We start from the raw sequence: 18,013 nt of genomic DNA, 5'->3' as shown, positions 1-18,013 counted from the left end.
GCGGCATCCTGGGGCTGCCTCGCCTGCAGGGGGGCCGCGCCGGGTGCCGGGGGGCTGGCCGGCGTGGACGCTGCTCGGCGCTCCCACCGTCTTTGGTGCCCCTTGTTGCTTCGTGTTTTGGTTTTAGTACAATAGTGAATTTGTTTTGAGTTTCTAACTCTGAGGAAGAATGGCGTGATCCCGGACGAAAGTCCCAGCCCTCCTCGGATGCTACCTGCTGTCCGTACCTTCTTCCTGGGAATGATGGCCTGTCAGCTTTGTTCTCCAGCAGCTTTCTCGAGATACTCGCATATCCTAAGATTCACCCGTTGAAAGTGGAAACCTCAGTGATCTTTAGTGTGTTTACTGAAGCGAGCAGCCCTCAGCACCGGGCAGTGTGGGACGTTTCTGTCACAGCAGCAGGGTCCCCCTGGCCCCCCCGGCCCCCGCCGCCTCTGTGTCCCCACGTGTCTCCCCCAGACATTGCACGTCCCACAACAGAAGCCTGTGTGTGTTTTCCCCACAGGACTGGAGACAAGTGTGTGCTTCATTTCAAACCTTGTGGATTGTTTGGAAAAGAACTTCACAAAGTGGAGGGGCACATTCAAGACAAAAAGTAGGTCTACACGGACGCCTCAGCGGGGCTCCTCCAGCACGTGCGCCTTGCTAGCGTGCAGTGATGCCAGTGACATCTGTTCGTGGTAGAAAAAATGATGGTCCTGTGTTGTTTAGAAAAGACATTTCCTTGTTGAGTCTGCAGGGAGACGAAGGCTTAGTTTTAAGTGTCGTTTCCGGGTGGTGACTGGTGAGGGTCTGCCTCTTCCTCTCTTGAGGATGAAATATCTGAGTCTGTTTTCTTTGGGTAAAGCGGATGTGAGGAAATGGGGTGTCCCCACAGAGAGCTAATACTCTGGTTTTGCAGCCAGAACTGAGGTTGGAAACGTGAGCGTGTCGCCTCCTCTTGGCGCCTGCATGGGTCGTTGAGCACAACTCAGACCCTAGCCCGTGTGAGCCTCCCTCTCAGCGGCTGGTTCTTTCTAGCCTCTAAGCGAGGGACTTTTAAAGTATTTGTGAGCAGAGAGACAGGAGTTCACAACAGACCTTCCGGGGTTTTCTGTCCTTCGGGCTAGTTACCTTATGTTTTTGGTCTCAGATTTCTCATTTTTTTTTCCCTGGTAAGGAATTTGGGTCTTATATAATGTCAGGAAGCTCCTTCCAGCTCCAAAAGCTACACATTTTCTTTTTTTCTTTTCCCCTCTTTTTTTAAAAAGTAGTCTCCGTGCCCAATGTGGGGCTTGAACTCACCACCCCGAGATCAAGGGTCACATGCTCCACCCACTGAGCCAGCCCGGTGCTCCCTACACATTTTTAATTAGAAACAAGTTTTCAGTATAAAGCAGTGGATGCTTCCTCTCCTTCCTACTCTTTGGGTACCAGAAAGTCACCCATTCACACAGCCTGCAAGGTGCTTTCAGGCGTTAGACTCTGAGCACCTTGCCCGTCGAAGTAGGTCAGGACTCAGCCTGCAGACGTGCGGGGACAGCAGCCCTCTTCACAACAAGAGCACTGGCCAGCGCCTGCGCGGCCTCTCCCTGGCGGTGGAAACAACCCAGGCGGAGACCGTGGTCAGCTCACCTGCAGACACGGGGCCATGGGAGCCGAGTCCCTGCCACGCCTCGAGGCCACGCTCACCAGCCCTTAGGGGCTGCAAACCCTTTTCTGATTTCCTGGTTTTCTGTCCTAAAATGGAGTGAGCTCTTCCTAATACTGTGCCTCTCGGATGCAGACTGTGCCAGCCAAGGTGTCTGCCAAGTGAGGACTGGTCAAGTGTCCCCTCACCAGTGCCTGCGTGCCAGCTTTCCAGGCTGAGCCTTGGAGACAGGGGCGCACTCCCAGGATGCCACGTGCCCGGCAGAGTAGCATTTCTAGAGCACACATGGCCGCTGTGCTTTCCCCGCAGGAGGATGTAAAAAAGAAAAGCAAAAACGGCCCAGCGCTCTTGGCATTCCTTTTGGAATCAGGCAGAGTGCTCTGGTGGTTGATCTGGAAAGTCTCCAGAGATTATTACTAAACGAAAATCGCAGGCAAGCGATGACGTGGGCATCCAATGTGTGGTTAGAAAGACAGAGCAAACCATGTCACTGGAATTGGAAGGGCTGTTGATGTGATTTATAGGGAAGAGGGGAGGACAGAGTGCGTGGAAGTTCGTGCGTTTCAGGGACAGTGACCAGACCAGCACGCAGGCGCAAATGACACCAGACGCCCTCGTTTCTCACCTCCTCTTGTTGGCAGGGCCCTGCCAGCGACCCTTTGGGGCTTTGTGTCCTTATCTTCTTCACTTTGCTTTGGCAAATCAGGCCCAAGGAGGGATCCTAAAAGGCAGATTTTCCTCTTTGCACTTATGTCCAGAGAAGTCCTAACATTGATAAGGAGACAAGTGAGAACAGAGGTTGATCCCATGGTCAGAAGTAACATACTGCATGTTTAGATGAATGATTTATGATTAAAATTCCCTTTGATGGGGTGCCTGGCTGGCTCAGTTGGAAGAGCATGTGACTCTTGATCTCGAGGTGGTGAGTTGGGTGTAGACATTATGGAGAAAGATAAAGTTTAAAAAAACAAAAATAAAAATTTCCTTTGACTACAGCAAAAAGAAGCTCTTTATGATCTATGGAAAATGGACAGAGTGTTTGTGGGGCATAGACCCTGCTGCATATGAGTCCTACAAGAAACGGGAGAGGAGGGGTGACCCCCTGAGCAAGGCACAGCCGGTAAGTGCTGCCCCCTGCACTGCCCCTCCCCGGGGGGGGGGGGGGGAGCAGACCCGATGGGTGGGCCCCGGCTTCCGGCTGCTGGAGACGAGTGCTGGGAATCAGCCGTTCCTCTGCTCCCTGTCTGTGGAGCCCCAGCTGGGGAGGAGGAAGGCCTGCAATCTGCCTGTCAAAGCGAGACTGCTTGTCTGTCTGGGTGCTGCACGGGGCGGAGCGTGTGTTTATCTGCATTTCGATTGTGCGGAGGCTGCTGTTGTCAGCTGGGCTGGGGTCTCGGTGCCCCCGTGTCCCCCCAAGCAGAATCCAGTGCACCTGTGTTTCTTTCTGGGAACCCTAGGCTCTGGGTGCTTCTTCATAAACCTCCTGTCTTCCTGCACCTTGCTAGCTTAGACCCTATTAAAAAATCAAGAGAACGTCATGTCTGTGTTTTTAGTTCTGAGAACCAGATAATATATTCCACAGTCAAAAAGTTTTGGCAACAATACTTTTTCCCTGGAGCTTTGGAATACTGATTATCTTAGGGCTAATTATTCTTGAGCTTAAAACTAGAAATGAGGATGGCTCAGGTCACGATCCCAATGTCCTGGGATTGAGCCCCACGTTGGGCTTTCTGCTCAGGGAGGAGCCTGCTTCTCCCTCTGCCCCCTCCCTGGTTGTGCTCTCTTGCACACGCGTGCTCTCTGTCTCTCTCAAATAAATAAAATCTTAAAAAAAAAAAAAAAACAACAAGCAACCCAGAACTAGAAGTGGTAGTTCAAAAGAAGTGTCCAGTTTTTTGAGGTAAGAAGTCATGGGCCAAACCCAAGTGTTCAACGGTTATTTCACAAAGGTGTTCGGCCTCCCCTGGGGTTTCAGTGTCTGGCACTGTGGCGTCCCGTGGGTGCCGTCAGACGGTTCTTCTAATGGTGCTCTTTTACTTGAAAAAAAGGAAAGTTGCATTTGAAGACCACACAGACTCAGAATATGGAATCCATTGAGGATTGGCTTTTAATGCCTTAGCTTGGCTTCGTTGTCCTTTGGGTAACCTAGATGTGAGAGAGAGTTTTATGTGAACACACATTGCCAAGCGGCCTTTATTTAGCCTCTGGCACCAAACCCCATCGAAGTTGGCTCGGGTGGGGGGTCCTGAGGCCACCCGGTCCCACTCAGGCATTCTCCTGTGACCACTGCAGGGCTGCCCACTTCTTTCTCCAGGTCCCACTGATTTTGAAAAGTCAGGTCGTAGTAGTATCTTTTGCTTTCAATGTGGTCTCCAGTGGGGGTTCAGGCTAGAAGCTCTAGGTAACCGTGAAATCGCCACATGGGAGCCAGTTCTTGACTGTGGGCAGGGCTGCAGCGTGAGGACTGTCTCCAGCCCAGGAGCCGCCCTTAGCAAGAACCGTACGAGCTTTTCTAGAAGATGTCGCCCCCCTCTAATGGTGAGCAGACTCGCTCGAGCGTCATTTTGTGCTGCAGGTGCCTCTCCCTGCAGGAAAGCCCTGCCTTGCTGCTGACGTCCTGCCCTCCCTCTGGGGAGCCCCCCCAGCAAAGAGAACACGACGATGTCCTCTCCTCACTAGAGAGCCCATCTTGCTGTGTGCCCAGCGCTGACACTGGCCTGACAGTAGCTCAGGGGTACTGGCCGTCCAGGCTGGCCGTCCCAAGGTGTTCTGTGTTTCAGGACGACAGCTCCCAGAAAGCTGATGGCGACGTGCTAGACGCCGTGCCCGAGGCTCAGGAGACTGTGCATGTCATTCCCGGCAGCAAGCTACTCTGGAGGGTCAACACTCGGCCCCCCAACTCTGCCCAGGTTCGTCTGCCCCCCTGCCATGCCTGCCACCCACCCTCCTCAAGTCTAGGCCTCTCCGTGGCCCCCAGTGCCCCCGACCCCTGGCCAGGCCCCACAGCTGTGCCTTGGTCCCGTGTCCACACTGTGGCCCAGAGCCGAGGGCCCTCTGTCACTGGGTTGCACCCTGTGTGGGCCCCCTGGCCTCCCCGCAGCAAATGCAGCGCTCTCCCCACCTGGCGTGTGAGGTGGTGACCCGGGCCGCACGCAGTATGACAGGTGCCTGGTCTAGCGACCTGCACTAGCTGAGCCTTACGAAGGGGCTTCCGCAGTGGTTGTGAGAGATTATTTTTCTGACTTGTCAGTTTAGAGGCTTAGTGCGTTTTGGTATATGTTTTTGAAAGTTGCACTTATAATTTATGTTGCATATAATAAGCTTGTATTATGTACAATAACGTACAACATATAACTAATAGATACAATAACGTGTGATAAACTTTCTTTAACAATTATTTTGTTTATATATAAATTATATATACAACATGTTATGTAATCTATTGTGTCATTATGTCCTGTTAACATAGCAGAACATGTAAAATAACTAAAAGGAAATAAAACATCCACCTATGCACATATTACCTGGCACAGCCACTGCCCCTCTCGGCTGAATGTAAAATAGTACAGTGTGACGGAACAAGAGGCAGATTTCTCTTGAGGGAACATCTTTTACAAATAGGGTTCCTCCCTCCATCCTTTGGGGTGTGTGGGGAGCTGCCCTGCCCGCCAACATGGGGGGCGTCAGGCTCCAGGAGCAGAGCTGGAGCACAGGGTGGGCACCACCCCCCTGCCCCCACCCCTGTGCCTGTGGAGGTGCTGGTGACACAGGCGGCCTTGTCCCACTGGTGGGGCCGCATCCAGGCCGGTGGATCTGCAGGGCAGGCCCCCAGGGCAGGTGACACTCAGCTGATCCCAGTGGCTGCTGGCCATGAGCGGTGACAGAAAGCAGTGCCATTTGTACTAACAGCTTCTGTGCTTCCTCTCCCAGATGTACAATTTCACCAGTTTCACCGTCAGCCTCAACGAGCTGCAGAGCGGCATGGAGAAGACCCTGGCCCCCACGGACTGCCGCCTGCGCCCCGACATCCGCGGCATGGAGAACGGCGACATGGGTGCGCTTGCAGGCTGGTGGGGGAGGGGCGCGGGCTGCAGGTGGATGGACGGGGACACCTGGGACAGTGCTTCTCGTGCTCTCCATGCTGGAAGAGTTTTAAGAATTGTAGCCAGTTGTAGACACAATTAGGCTACATGAAAAATGAAATGAAACAGGATACATGCAAAATACAAGTCCCCCAGATTTTATTATTAGTGTCAACAGACATTAGGGTGACATTCCAAAGATGATATGGTTGTTCATTAAACGTCAGCATAGGGCAGCCCAGGTGGCTCAGCGGTTTAGCGCTGCCTTCGGCCCAGGGCGTGATCCTGGAGACCTGGGATCGAGTCCCACGTCGGGCTCCCTGCATGGAGCCTGTGTCTCTGCCTCTCTCTCTCTCTCTCTCTCTCTCATGAATAAATAAATCAAAATTAAAAAAAATTAAAAAAAAAAGCAAAGGCCCCATGTCCCAGGCTCAGCTGCTCACACACTGAGGATGTGTCCATGTGAGGAGGGAACTGGCCGCCTGCTGGCTGCCTGGGTCAGGGCAGTGGCCCGTGACTCCCCGGAAGTCCGTCCGAAGTGGCCCTGGGTGTTGTTTACACAGTTGGCGTTGAGTGGAGAGACTGCACAGGGCGGAGTGGGTGGGCAGCCCCTGCTCCCTCGACAACCAGCCTCTGGGTTCACACTCACAACCGGGCAGCAGCCCTTGGGTGCCTCGTGCCGGCTGAGCCTGAGGTTCAGGTCCCTGGGACCGTCTTCTGCAGAAGAGGCTCCTGCTGCCCCTGCCCCCTGGGGGCTGCCCGTGAGCCTCACGGTGCCCTTGCCTGTGCCGGCCCGCAGGCTCGGCCGCCCTTCCCTGCGTGGTAGGAGCACGCAGCCTCTCCCCACGGCCCTGCTGGTGTCAGGGCACCACCGTGCACTCGAGGCCAAGTTTGGTTTGCAGAGATGGCATTTTAGCCAATGTGACTTCTCATCTGGGCCTGGAGGTGGGGGCATCCCGGCATCTGCTTCCTTGAGCGCTCACCTCTGCTTCACCGTCCACCCTGACTCCTGACCCCCACCGTGTGCTTGTCCCCAGATCTGGCGAGCCAGGAGAAGGAGCGGCTCGAGGAGAAGCAGAGGGAGGCCCGGAGGGAGCGAGCCACTCAGGAGGCCGAGTGGCAGACGAGGTGAGGCCCGGTGGCGGGAGGGGTGGTGGCGAGGGCCCTCGTGTGCCCGTGATGGAGCAGAAGCGGTGCCGGGTCCCGTCAATGCGGTCTCAGGAGCACCGACGGGCTGTGCCCCCGGAAGGCGAGCATGTGCCCCTGCCCGCAGCGTCTGATGCTGAGCGCTCCTCTCGCGAGGGCCTATTTTAAAGGGACGCTGGGTGGCTCGGCGGTTTAACGCCTGCCTTCGGCTCGGGGCATGACCCTGGGGTCCTGGGATCGAGTCCTGCATCGGGCTCCCTGCAGGGAGCCTGCTTCTCCCTCTGCCTGGGTCTCTGCCTCTCTCTGTGTCTGTCATGAATAAACACATAAAATCTTTAAAAAAAAAAAAATAAAGGGAACATAGTTGGAACCAAGCTGTGGAGAGAAGGAAAACAGCTTTCAGACAGGTGACACTGCGGAAGAAATAGTGGGTTTAGCCATCACCCTGTGGCACTGCCGCCTGCAGGCTGCCTCTCGCATCACCTGCCATGAGGCACAGGTGGCCTGAAGGGCCACGGCTGGTGACAGGAGCACGGATGGGGAGGGTAGGAGCCCTGTGTGCCTGGGGTGCCTGCAGGTCAGACACACCTGTGTTCAGACCAGGTGAGAGGGAGATTCTGAGAGACAGTTATGCAGAGAGACAGAGATGCAGAGACACAGACACAGAGGCAGAGAGACAGTCACAGACAGAGACATAAAGACACAGGCAGACACAGAGATGCAGAGAGACAGACGGGGAGCAGACACCACTGGCCCTGGGCCGCCTCCTGCTTTCTCACGGGAATTGTGGCGAGTGTGGTTTGTCTGTAATCATAATGGAGAATAACCCATCGGATGAGGATTCAATCAGGTAAGTGCTGTAATGTTTCAGCATAATTGAAAATACGTATCTGTTAAAATGTTAGTCCTGCAGAAATCTTCGGGTGGTCTTGAGCCGGTTAGTTAGTATTTCTTCCAGTCATCCTTCATACTTCGTAGTAATTGTCCTCAAGGCTCCATACAGTCGCCTCCAGTGGCGGTCATATGACCAACATATTTAACTCTATTCTTCAGGCTTGGGCTCCCAATTTGATTTGATATTATGCTTTCAGTAGTTTGATACTTAGAATTGGCTTCATTCCAAAAAAAGCTTGAAAAGAGTTAAACTTCCTTCATTATTTTTAAGTAGTCGATTTAAAAAATACATTGTGGAAATAATGATATTTTTGTCCTAAGATGATTACTTCCACTTTGTGAGTCCCCCACATCCACTCTATGATAACCTGCAGGCATCCTTTGTTGCCTTCACTTTGTGCAACAGAAGTAGAGGGGATGGGGGTCCATGAGGGGAAGGGGGAGGGGTTTAGGGGGAGGGGAAGGGTGGGGGCTGCAGGGGCACGGGGTGGAGGGGTGCAGAGGGAGGGGGTAGGGAGGAGTGCAAGGGGAGAGGATGGAGGGCTGTAGGAGCGAGGTCATGGGGTAGGGGGACGAGGTACGTGGCGGGGGAGGTAGGGGCCACAGGGAGTGGGGCGTGAAGGAGCTGGGGGTGGCTACAGGAGTAGGGCCACGGGGGCAATGTGAGGGGATGGGTGCAAGGGGAGGGGGGCTATAGGAGTGAGGACATGGGGGCGGTACGGGGCTACGGGGGCATGAGGTGCAGGGTGGGGGCCTCAGCGGGGCGGGGGGGGCACGGGTGCAGGGGCGCAGGCGCCCCAGGGGAGCCAGTGGGGGCTTCCTCAGGCGCACACCAGAACCGCAGCCGGTGGCAGCCCGCGGTGTCCCTCTGGCCCCAGCCCCCCCGCCCAGGTAGATGCCCGCCCTGGGGAGCGCCGCGCTGTAGAGGCGCAGGTGCCGTTGAGCCGACCGCCACCGGGCTCGCTGATGGCCCGGCGTGTTTCCTGTTGAATCCGTGAGGTTTGGCCGGGAAGTGGACAGCGGCCTGGGGGGTAGGGGAGAGCCCCCGAGGGAGCCGGTGATTGAGCCCTGGCTGCGGCTGTGTTGCCGTGGGAACCCGTCACCCCTCGGAGGGAGTGGGCCTGACTGCGCCGCCTCCTGAGCGCCGCCTCTGTGTTGCAGGTGGTTCCACCAGGGCAGCAACCCGCACACGGGAACTCCCGACTGGTTGTACACGGGGGGTTACTTTGAGCGGAATTTCTCACGCTGCCCGGATATCTACTGAGGGGCTGGAGGGCCCCGGGCCCGGGACCGGAGGCTGGACTCCTTCACGTGGCTGCTCCGAGCCCCGCTCACTGCAGAGACCAGCTTTTCCAGCGACTGTGTTCATGGCGACAGCACCGTCCCGGTGGAGGATTTTATTCTAATTAACTTTTGATTGCCAAACATTTTACTACTGTTGCAGCCTCTTCATAAAGCTTCACTTGGGATCATCATGTGCTCGTTAAGGGTGGAAAGGAAAATCCTTTGCGGTCCCCTCACGTGATGGGCCTGGGCTGGGCGTGTGTGGCTTACCGCACCCTCCTCCTCCTCCGTTCATGATGCAGTGACCAGAGGGGCTCCTGTAGTCCTAGACCCCTCCATGTCCTCCTTGTAACGCGGCACAGGCTTTCTGAGACTGATGTGAATTTGAACAGTAACAGGGGAAGACGGATCTTGAGAAAAGTCCTTCGAAGAGTTTTGTACAGGCCAGGAGTTGCCTCCTGAATTATGGTTAATACGGGAGTGAAGATTTTCAAAGCATCAGATTGAATGAAATGAAAAGTTGTCAGATTCTGTATTTTTTACCAATCTTCAATAATGTAAAGATTACTTTTAAAATATTTAAGTTAAAAGTACTTGAATAGTATTTTGCCGAAAAGCAAGATATGCATTAATCACCAATTGTATACTGTCCCAAATGAAGCATTACCGTGACCCCTAGGGCGGCCAGGAGCCTTGAGGGCTGTTGACAGAACTCCCCAGGCTCTGGCCCCGTCTGCTCCCCTCGCACCGGGGCTTCGTAGTCCCTGCGGGCCACGCCCGGTCGCAGAGTGGGAGCCGCTGCTTGCAGCCTTCCGCCTGGGCCCGCGGCGCTGTCCCGTCCCCGTCTCCCCAGCATGCACGTCACGGCGGGTGTGCGCCGCGGGAGGGTCCGAAGCAGCGTCTGCTCACAGCCCGGAATTAAAGCTATTTAACAAAAAATAGGCGTATGTCCCTTTTAGCAAACACCTTGTCAAGTGACTGTGGTCTTTCTGTAGAAACGTCGCCGCCACAGACGGTGGCAGAGCTGAGCGCGGGCACACTTGCACACTCAGGCACACGTGCGAGGTCGGACGTATGGAGGGGTGGGTTCTCCGTGAGAGGGTGTCTCAGTGTGTGCCTGGCCTTCAGCATCACATTTGTAATTAAACCACTTTTAAAAGCGAGTACCTGTTCCGAAGGCTTGACTTTGTAGCTTTGGAAACCCGAAGCCAAGGTGTTCGGTGGAACCGAGAGCATCTGCTCGGCGGGGACAGAGCGGAGCCAGACGAGATCTTGGCACATCCGGGGGTCTGGAGGGGGAACCCCGTGCCCGTGGCCGTGGCCGTGGCCGGCTCGTCCTCGAGGAAGGGCAAGCTGAAAATGCCGGAGGCCACAACCTGGGGCACATTTTATTTTATTATTTTTTAAAATTTTTATTTATTTATTTATGATAGTCACAGAGAGAGAGAGAGAGGCAGAGACACAGGCAGAGGGAGAAGCAGGCTCCATGCACCGGGAGCCCGACGCGGGATTCAATCCCGGGTCTCCAGGATCGCGCCCTGGGCCAAAGGCAGGCACCCTGGGGCACATTTTAAATGACAGTATTTAGGGCATTTTAACAACTTCTGTTGAAACGAGTCCGTTTCTCGGTGGCACCAGTGGCTGGCCAGCGAGGTTTGTGCTCGTGGGTCCGCCAGCGAGGCCGGGGTTCCGGGGCTGCTCCACACGCGCCCGACCGCCACCGCCAGGCGGGCGCGTTTGCCGGGCCCTTGTCACTCGGCTTAGCAGGTTTTAAACTGCTGTTTTTGCAGATGCTAACACGTAAAGTTACTGCCTCCACTTGGTCTCCCTTCTCATCTCAGATGTCAGATGCTGGTCTGTGAGAGAGTCTTTCAGTAGAAAATGCATTTTAAAAACACAAACCTGCTACCTACGTGTTTGACCCTTGCAGAATGCTATGGCCTTCTCGGCCACGTGATGTCATCATGGCTTTGCCACAAGGGCCCAGGAGCCTTTTAGAGTAATATTGTGACTTAGAACGCCCACGGAGAATGAAAAGTCGAGCACACTCTCCCCCCAAGACTTGACATTTTGGTTTTGGTCCCCTTTAAAGTTAGGATTCATTGACACGTCCCTTGACTCGGTGCACATTTGTGAAGAGCCACTGGAGGTTTAGCCATGGACAGACAGGTGGTGTCTTGAAAGTCTGTCTCATGTACAGTGTAAACTAATGTCACAGGGCCCCGTGGCACTGACCGCACTTCACAGGCCGCCTCGTGTTGGGGACCCTCGGTCGTATCTGGGTCCCAGGGCTGGCACAGTCTGTCCTGGAGTGGCCAGGCTCAGGGCATCACCAGCACCGGCTTGGCCATGGCTCGTGCTCAGGAGAAGGCCATGGAGAAGCGGGCCCTGGTCCTTCAGGGACGTCACCACATTTTGCCACACGACACTGCCACCGAAGCCATAACCAGCCAAAGCACTTGCGTCTCTGCAGGGTCCAGAGGCCCCCTCCTCGCAGACACGGTGCCTTGGGAAGGTGGCGGCCATGTGGGAGTGTTGGCACAGCCCTCCCAACGAGGTGGCAGCCCGAGTGGCCACAGGCAGGGCGCCCCTGAGGAGCAGCTCCCAGGGCTCCCGTGTTCTCGGCCGCCACATCCCCTTCAGACCCCACCCGCGAGGCTCACGATGCCTGTGCTTGTGGAGGGCCAGCCCCGGAGCTGCCAGATGCACATCTGTGGGGCCCGGAGTGGGGCCCGATGTCAGACCCAGCGGGCGTGGCAGCCGAGGGGTCAGGGGTGGCCCTGGCGGCCTCGTGTCTGAGCATGGAGCCCCCCTCCCCTGGAAGGCGTTCGCGGTGGCTGTGGAGGACATGCCCTCTGCTTGCTGCGTCCTGGTGGGTCCCTGGGGGTCAGGGAGTCCGACCAGGACGAGAGACGCCGGGAGATGGTGACTTCCTGGCTGTACCAGTCGCCAGCGTCCACTGAGCACGGAGGGGGCAGGGCCCAAGCAGGGGCGACGAGCAGCTGGTCCTGCAGGGAGGGCACGGGTGGGCCCGGGGCAGAGTCAGCACCGACCTCCCGCCTGGCCTGGTTTCTCTGGGCCCAACGTCCAGACCTTCCGACGTCTTCCAGAGGACTTTCCGGGTCCGCTGTGGGTGCGAAGTGCGGCGTCCCCGATCGGAGGGCGCTACCCGGGGACTCGCTGGCCTCTGCATTCTCAGCGTGAGGGTTTTGCAAAGTGAAAAGAGCATTTTTGATGTCTTGCTGAGTTTCCTGGACGGTCCGTCCTTGCGTGGTTGTACCGTTCCTTTGCCACTTTGGGAACCAGACGGTCCTGGGTCACACAGCTGGTAGAGGGCCACGGCATCCCCGCAGCGGGCAGCGGCTCAGACACCGGCCCCCCTTCCTGCCGAGCGTGTGCGCGGCCGGTCCTCAGCACTGTTTATCCTGTCGGTGCCGCGTGGAAATGTCAGGCAAGAACATGCGCTAGTGAGATGCATTTATTTTTATAATATGTAATAACTGGCAGCGCCCATCTGTATAAACAGAATCAACCACTCTTAGATTGTTTGGGGGGGACTGGTGCGGCTCTCTGAAGGTAAATGTTAAACCCTCGCTCCAAATACACATCTCTTTGAAAATGAGTTGTAGCTGACATTTGCTTTGCACTGAACAATTTTTCACTGTCTCAGCTGTTCTGGCCTCTCTGAAAAGGGTTGCAGATCGGCTACAGACGAGTCCCCGGGCTCTGTAGGATTGGCCCAGCAAATAGATTGTCCCAGAAAACTGCCGGTCATGGTGGACAGGGGGCTCAGGAACTCTTGTGACACCATTGGGCAGGCACACGGGATGGGTGAAGGGGCCCATGTTCTCCGAGCAGTGGGGAGCCCTGAGCGACCATCTCTCTCCTCTCCTGGGGATCAGAGCCAATTGCTGAAAGCATCGAAATGCCCGGAACACCGTGTGTGTTTGCCTCGAAGTCCTTGCTGCCTGGCTGCCGTCCTGGGTGCCCAGCAGCTACATACTTCCCGGGAGGATGAGCTGAGCGGAGACAGTCCTCCGTTGGACAGCTGCGGTGGCTCTGGTCCACGAGACGGCAAAGCCCCCAGGGTGCACAGGCTCCCCCACAGCTGCCGTGTCTGATGCCGGGACCGTGGGGCCCTCGGCACTGCCGGAGCCAGACCTCCTGTCTGGGGGGCTTACCACCCAGTCCAACCAGCAGAGGAGGAAAAGGGGGTGCAGGAAGGTGAGCTTGCCCCCGGTTTCACGCAGGTAAATGGAGGAAGTGGGATTGGCCCTTGTTTGTGGTGAAGCTTGCCCTGTGTGCACTTGACGGAGTTCCTATACTGTGAGATGACGGGGATGTCAACAACATTGGAGGGGGAAAGGACAGTGTCTTCAACAGATAGTGCTGGGAGACCCAGACCCCGACCTCACACCTCCTACGACTTTAACTCCACGTGGGTCAAAGGCCTAAAACCGTAAAACTCTTAGAAGAAAGTGCAGGGCACAAGGGCACAAGCTTAGCAACGTTGGACTTGGCAGTGATTTCTGGGGTAGGACACCGAAGGCACAGGCGGAAACTTAATGTTGGTGCATCAGACACGATCATCGGGTAAAAAAATGCAACCCAAAGAATGGGAGAAAATACACCTTCGACGTCTGGTAGGGGATTGACCTCGAGGATAGGCAGAGAAACTCTAAAACTGAACAGAAACGAACCTGATCCAAGAAGAGGCCGAGGGCTCCAGCAGGCATTTCTGCACAGAAGATGCACACAGGGCCCACAAGCCCCTGAAAAGATGCTTGGCATCGCGAACCACGTGGGAAATGCAAATCAAAGCTACACTGAGATCCCACCTGACACCCACGAGGATGGCAAGTGTGGAAAACAAGCAAACCCAGGAGCTGGCGAGAGTGTGGATGCATTGGAACCCTGTGCAGCGCTGCTGGAACCTCAAAGGGCGCAGCTGCTGTGGGAAACGGGGTGGCAGTTCCGCACATTACAAATAGAATTACCCGATGAGCCAGTAATTCCACTGTGGGTTTTTTTTTTTTTTTTAAGATTTTATTTATTTATTCATGAGCAACACAGAGAGGCAGAGACACAGGCAGAGGGAGAAGCAGGCTCCCTGCGGGGAGCCTGATGCGGGACTCGATCCCAGGACCCCAGGACCTCGCCCTGGGCCGAAGGCAGGCGCTCAACCGCTGGGCCCCCCCAGGGGTCCCCTCCACTGTGGTTCTGTGCCCGAGAGAGCGGAAAGCAAGGTCCTGAAGACGCACTTCCAGGTCGACGGCCGCATCCTCCACCGTGGCTGAATCACGGGAGCCACCCAGGGGTCCGCCGGGGGTGAGTGTGATCTCGGCCTACGAGGGGCTACTGCTCAGCCTGGAGGACGGGCATTGGGGACCCGCGGCCGCACGGGCACATCCCGAGGACGTCGTGCTGGGTGACACGGCAGCCCAGGGGCCGGCACTGCGGGCTTCCACTTACAGCACGTGGGCGGGGGGACGGGGCTGGGGGCGTCTCTGCGCCAGGTGACGGGGCTCTGCAGGCGGACGGTGGCGCCGCTGCACGTCGCGGCGTCTTTGCCACCAGCGCACGGCTCGCTCCACCAGGGTTAAGGCGGTGACGCTCACGTCGTGTGTATTTTACCACAATAAAAAAAAAATGGAAAGAAGTTCTCTGCCGTTGCGGGGGGGGTGGGGGGCCGGGGCAGGGCACTCCTGCGATGCTGGAGCGGTGGGGGCAGGGGCGGGGGCGGGTCCCCCCAGGCAGCGGGTCCTCGGGCTGTGAGCCTGCGCCCGCCCACCGGGTGCTGACGGCCGGAGGGGTGCGTGCGCCCGCCCGCAGGGCAGTTCTCGCCCTTGCTGTGCCTCCGATTCCCCCCAAGAAGAAAAGATCGATGACAGGAAGAAACAACGAAAGACAGACGGACGGCAGCAAAACCCGCCTGCCGGGCACGTGGGGGCTCCGTCGGCCAAGCGTCTGCCTCCGGCCCAGCTCGTGATCCCGGGGTCCTGGGATCGAATCCTCCTGGGCTCCCGGCTCAGGGGGACCCTGCCTCTCCCCCGGCTCAGGCTCTCGGTCTCCGTCAAATAAAATCTTTAAAGAAGCAAAACCTGCCTGCCAAACCACGTGGTCAGGTGGCTGTGCCGCTGCGTCCCCAGCACCCAGCCCTGTCCCGTTCTGTCCCCACCCTTCTCATCACGTTTCAATTTGCCTTCTCCTAGGAATAGTGGCGTGGGCTCTTCCCCCGTGCATCCCGCGCTGTAGCCCTCTGGGCACGTGTCCTGCGCCCTCTCGAGTTGCGCCCGTGGTCCCCGTGCCCTGCCCGCCGCCCCGCAGCCGGAGGTGGGCACACGCGGGGGCCCCGGCCACCTGTCTGCCTGTGGCCACTGTCCTTGCCGGACATCTGTGGGGGGCCGGCCTCAGACGCGGCCCCCGGCTGGAGGAGAGCGGTGCTTGGGGGGGGGGGCCTGCAGGCCGCGGGCTGGGCCGGGAGCTCGCTCCCCAGGGTCTGCAGAGCTGTTTCCTGCGGCCTCCCGGGCAGCGCTCTAACTTCCCCTGACGTTGAAGAAGTGCCACCCGCCTGCTGGCCCGTGTTCAGGCGGCCACCGGACTTCCCGGAGCGTGGGGCACGGGGGGCTCGCTGTCATGGGCTCGTGGCCGTGGCGGCCCCTGGTGCGGGCTCTGGGACCCGGGGACTCCGCTCGTGTGTCTGGGTCTGCCCTGCGGGCGCTTACCTTGCTGGAAAATGAAGAAGCGTCGGCGTATCTCATGCCACCTCATTACTTATTAACATAGACAATAGTTTTAATGAAAAACAGCAACGTTTTCTAACACAAAGCAACACTGGTGATTCTTTAGATCACAAGGCAATGGCTACAGAACCTGGGCGCTGAGCGGGGGCAGCTGGCTCTTGTTTCAGGCTCAGGTCCGGCCCAGCGGGGCCCGCTTGGGGCTCCCTCTCCCTCAGGCCCTCCCCTGCCCCGCGCTCTCTCGCGCCCTAAAATAAATAAAAAATCTTAAAAAAAAAAGTGGTTGCGCTTCAAACTAGGTACAGAACATTATGTAGAACTCAAACGCATCAGCCCCACGTGTGACCAGCCCCAGTAAGTCCAAACAGAAACGACCTTCCACTTGGATGCTTTCTACGGGAAGGGTCACGCCAAGGGGTCACGCCAAGGTTTACGCCTACGGAAGGGCGCAGATGGTACTGGCAGGCGGCAGGGGGCAGGCGCCTGGTGGCCTTGCCTCTGGAGGGGCTGGCTGTGCCCACCTGTTGCCTGCGAGACCTGGCAGCAGGGGCAGGACGGACATGGGGGCTCAGCAGCCAGGGCTCCAGCCCTCCTGGCCAACCCTGGCGGGGCTTCACCCACCGCTTCGCTTCCTCCCACGTGGAGCACACATGAGCCTCAGGGGCCTCACACCAGCACTGTCCCCCTGGGAGGAGATGGGAGGTGATGGGGGACCCCGGGAGGAGAGGGGGGAGGGGTACCCCGAGGAGATGGGGAGGGGACCCCGAGGAGAGGGGGGAGGGGGACCCCTGGAGGAGAGGGGGAGGGTGACGGGGGGGGGGGGGGAATGATGGGGAGGGTGACCCCAGGGGAGAGGGGGGAGGGGCCCCAGGGGAGAGGGGGTAGGGGGACCCCGGGGAGAGGGGAACCCCGGGAGGAGAGGGAGTGGGACCCCGGGGAGATGGGGGAGGGGGACCCTGGGGAGATGGGGACCCCAGGGGAGGGGGGGAACCCCGGGGGAGATGGGGAGGGGGACCCCGGGGGAGATGCGGAGGGGGACCCCGGGGAGATGGGGAAGGGGACCCCGGGGGAGGGGGGGAACCCCGGGGGAGATGGGGAGGGGGACCCTGGGGAGAGGGGGAGGGGGACCCCGGGGTAGGGGGGCAACCCCGGGGGAGATGGGGAGGGGGACCCCGGGGGAGATGCGGAGGGGGACCCCGGGGAGATGGGGAGGGGGATCCCGGGGAGGGGGACCCCGGGGGAGATGGGGAGGGGGACCCCGGGGAGTGGGGGAGGGGGACCCCGGGGAGAGCGGGCAGGGGGACCCCGGGGAGAGCGGGCAGGGCCCCCCTGGAGGAGAGCGCGGGGCCGCCCCGCAGCGCTGCCGTCTAGGGGTCGGGGTCGGGGGCAGGGGCAGGGGCAGCACTTCTGTCCCCGAGTCCAGGGCCCCGGGGACCTCAGATCCCGGCCCCGCCCCGGCGCCGTCCCCCGGAAGTCTCGGGACCTGCCGCGCCCGCTGTTCGTGGGCCTGAAACGCCCCTCGCGGCCCGAGGTGCCCCCGCGGTGCCCCCGCTCCCCGCCGCGTGGGGGGTGCGACTCCGACGCCCACCGCTCGGCCGGCGGCCGCCCCGCTGTTCCGGGCGCCGCCGCCAGGGGCCGCCGCCGCGCCCCTATGACACAGCAACAATAGGAGCCGCTCTGGCCCGCGCGCCGCCCGCCCGCGCTTCCGCCGGAAGGGAGCGCGGGCGCGGGGCGGGCCGAGGCGGGCCGATGGACGGCTGCCCCGTCCAATCGCCGGCGGCCCAGCGGCGGCCCCGCCCCCGAGCTTGCCCAGTCGGCGGCGAGAGCGGCGGGAGGGGCGGGGCGAGGGCGCACTTCCGGCGGGGCCCGGCAGGCGCTGAGGAGGAAGAGCGAGCCCGGACGGCGCCTCTCGGCCGAGTCGCGGCGCGGGCAGGTGCGGGGGCGGCGGGGGCGGCGGGGGCGGGGCCTGCGCGGTCGGGGTCCCGGAGCGGGGTCTGGCCCGCGGCGGGGGGCGGCTCCAGGCGGCCCTCGGGCGGTGGGGTCCGCCGCGGCCGTGCCGGCCCGTCCGCCCAGCGCGACGCCTGGGGCCGCGGGTGGAGGCGCGTCGGCGGGGGCGGCCTCGGTGCCTCGGTGCCCCCCGCGCCTCTGCCCTGCCCGGCGAGCGAGGGCCGCCCCCGCGCCGCCCGACTTGGGGAAGTTGTCGGGCCCGGGCCCTGGAAGCCGGCGTGCGGGGGGGG

The 18,013-nt window shown here is 59.1% G+C and overlaps 1 protein-coding gene across 29 annotated transcripts in view; it reads left to right on the top strand.

The window, feature by feature from the left end:
• The window catches only part of LOC112932232 (proteasomal ubiquitin receptor ADRM1), a 55,337-nt gene that overhangs the window by 31,407 nt on the left and 5,917 nt on the right, over positions 1-18,013 (top strand). For 21 of the 29 annotated variants that reach the window (XM_072735427.1, XM_072735441.1, XM_072735431.1 and 18 more), the window contains 6 exons: positions 506-595; positions 2,627-2,750; positions 4,411-4,539; positions 5,561-5,684; positions 6,750-6,840; positions 8,914-10,199. In XM_072735427.1, coding sequence (XP_072591528.1) covers positions 506-595; positions 2,627-2,750; positions 4,411-4,539; positions 5,561-5,684; positions 6,750-6,840; positions 8,914-9,016 — 661 coding nt within the window. In that variant the 3' untranslated portion in view covers positions 9,017-10,199. Of the gene's footprint in view, positions 1-505; positions 596-2,626; positions 2,751-4,410; positions 4,540-5,560; positions 5,685-6,749; positions 6,841-8,913; positions 10,200-17,591; positions 17,710-18,013 lie in introns of those variants that run through there. The other 8 variants (XM_072735425.1, XM_072735421.1, XM_072735423.1 and 5 more) reach the window with 2 other exon arrangements.

This window comes from Vulpes vulpes, chromosome 14 (assembly GCF_048418805.1).
Source record: "Vulpes vulpes isolate BD-2025 chromosome 14, VulVul3, whole genome shotgun sequence".
Taxonomy (NCBI): domain Eukaryota; kingdom Metazoa; phylum Chordata; class Mammalia; order Carnivora; family Canidae; genus Vulpes; species Vulpes vulpes.
Note: the sequence above shows the minus strand (reverse complement) of the source record. Positions and strands in the feature narration are given on the sequence as shown.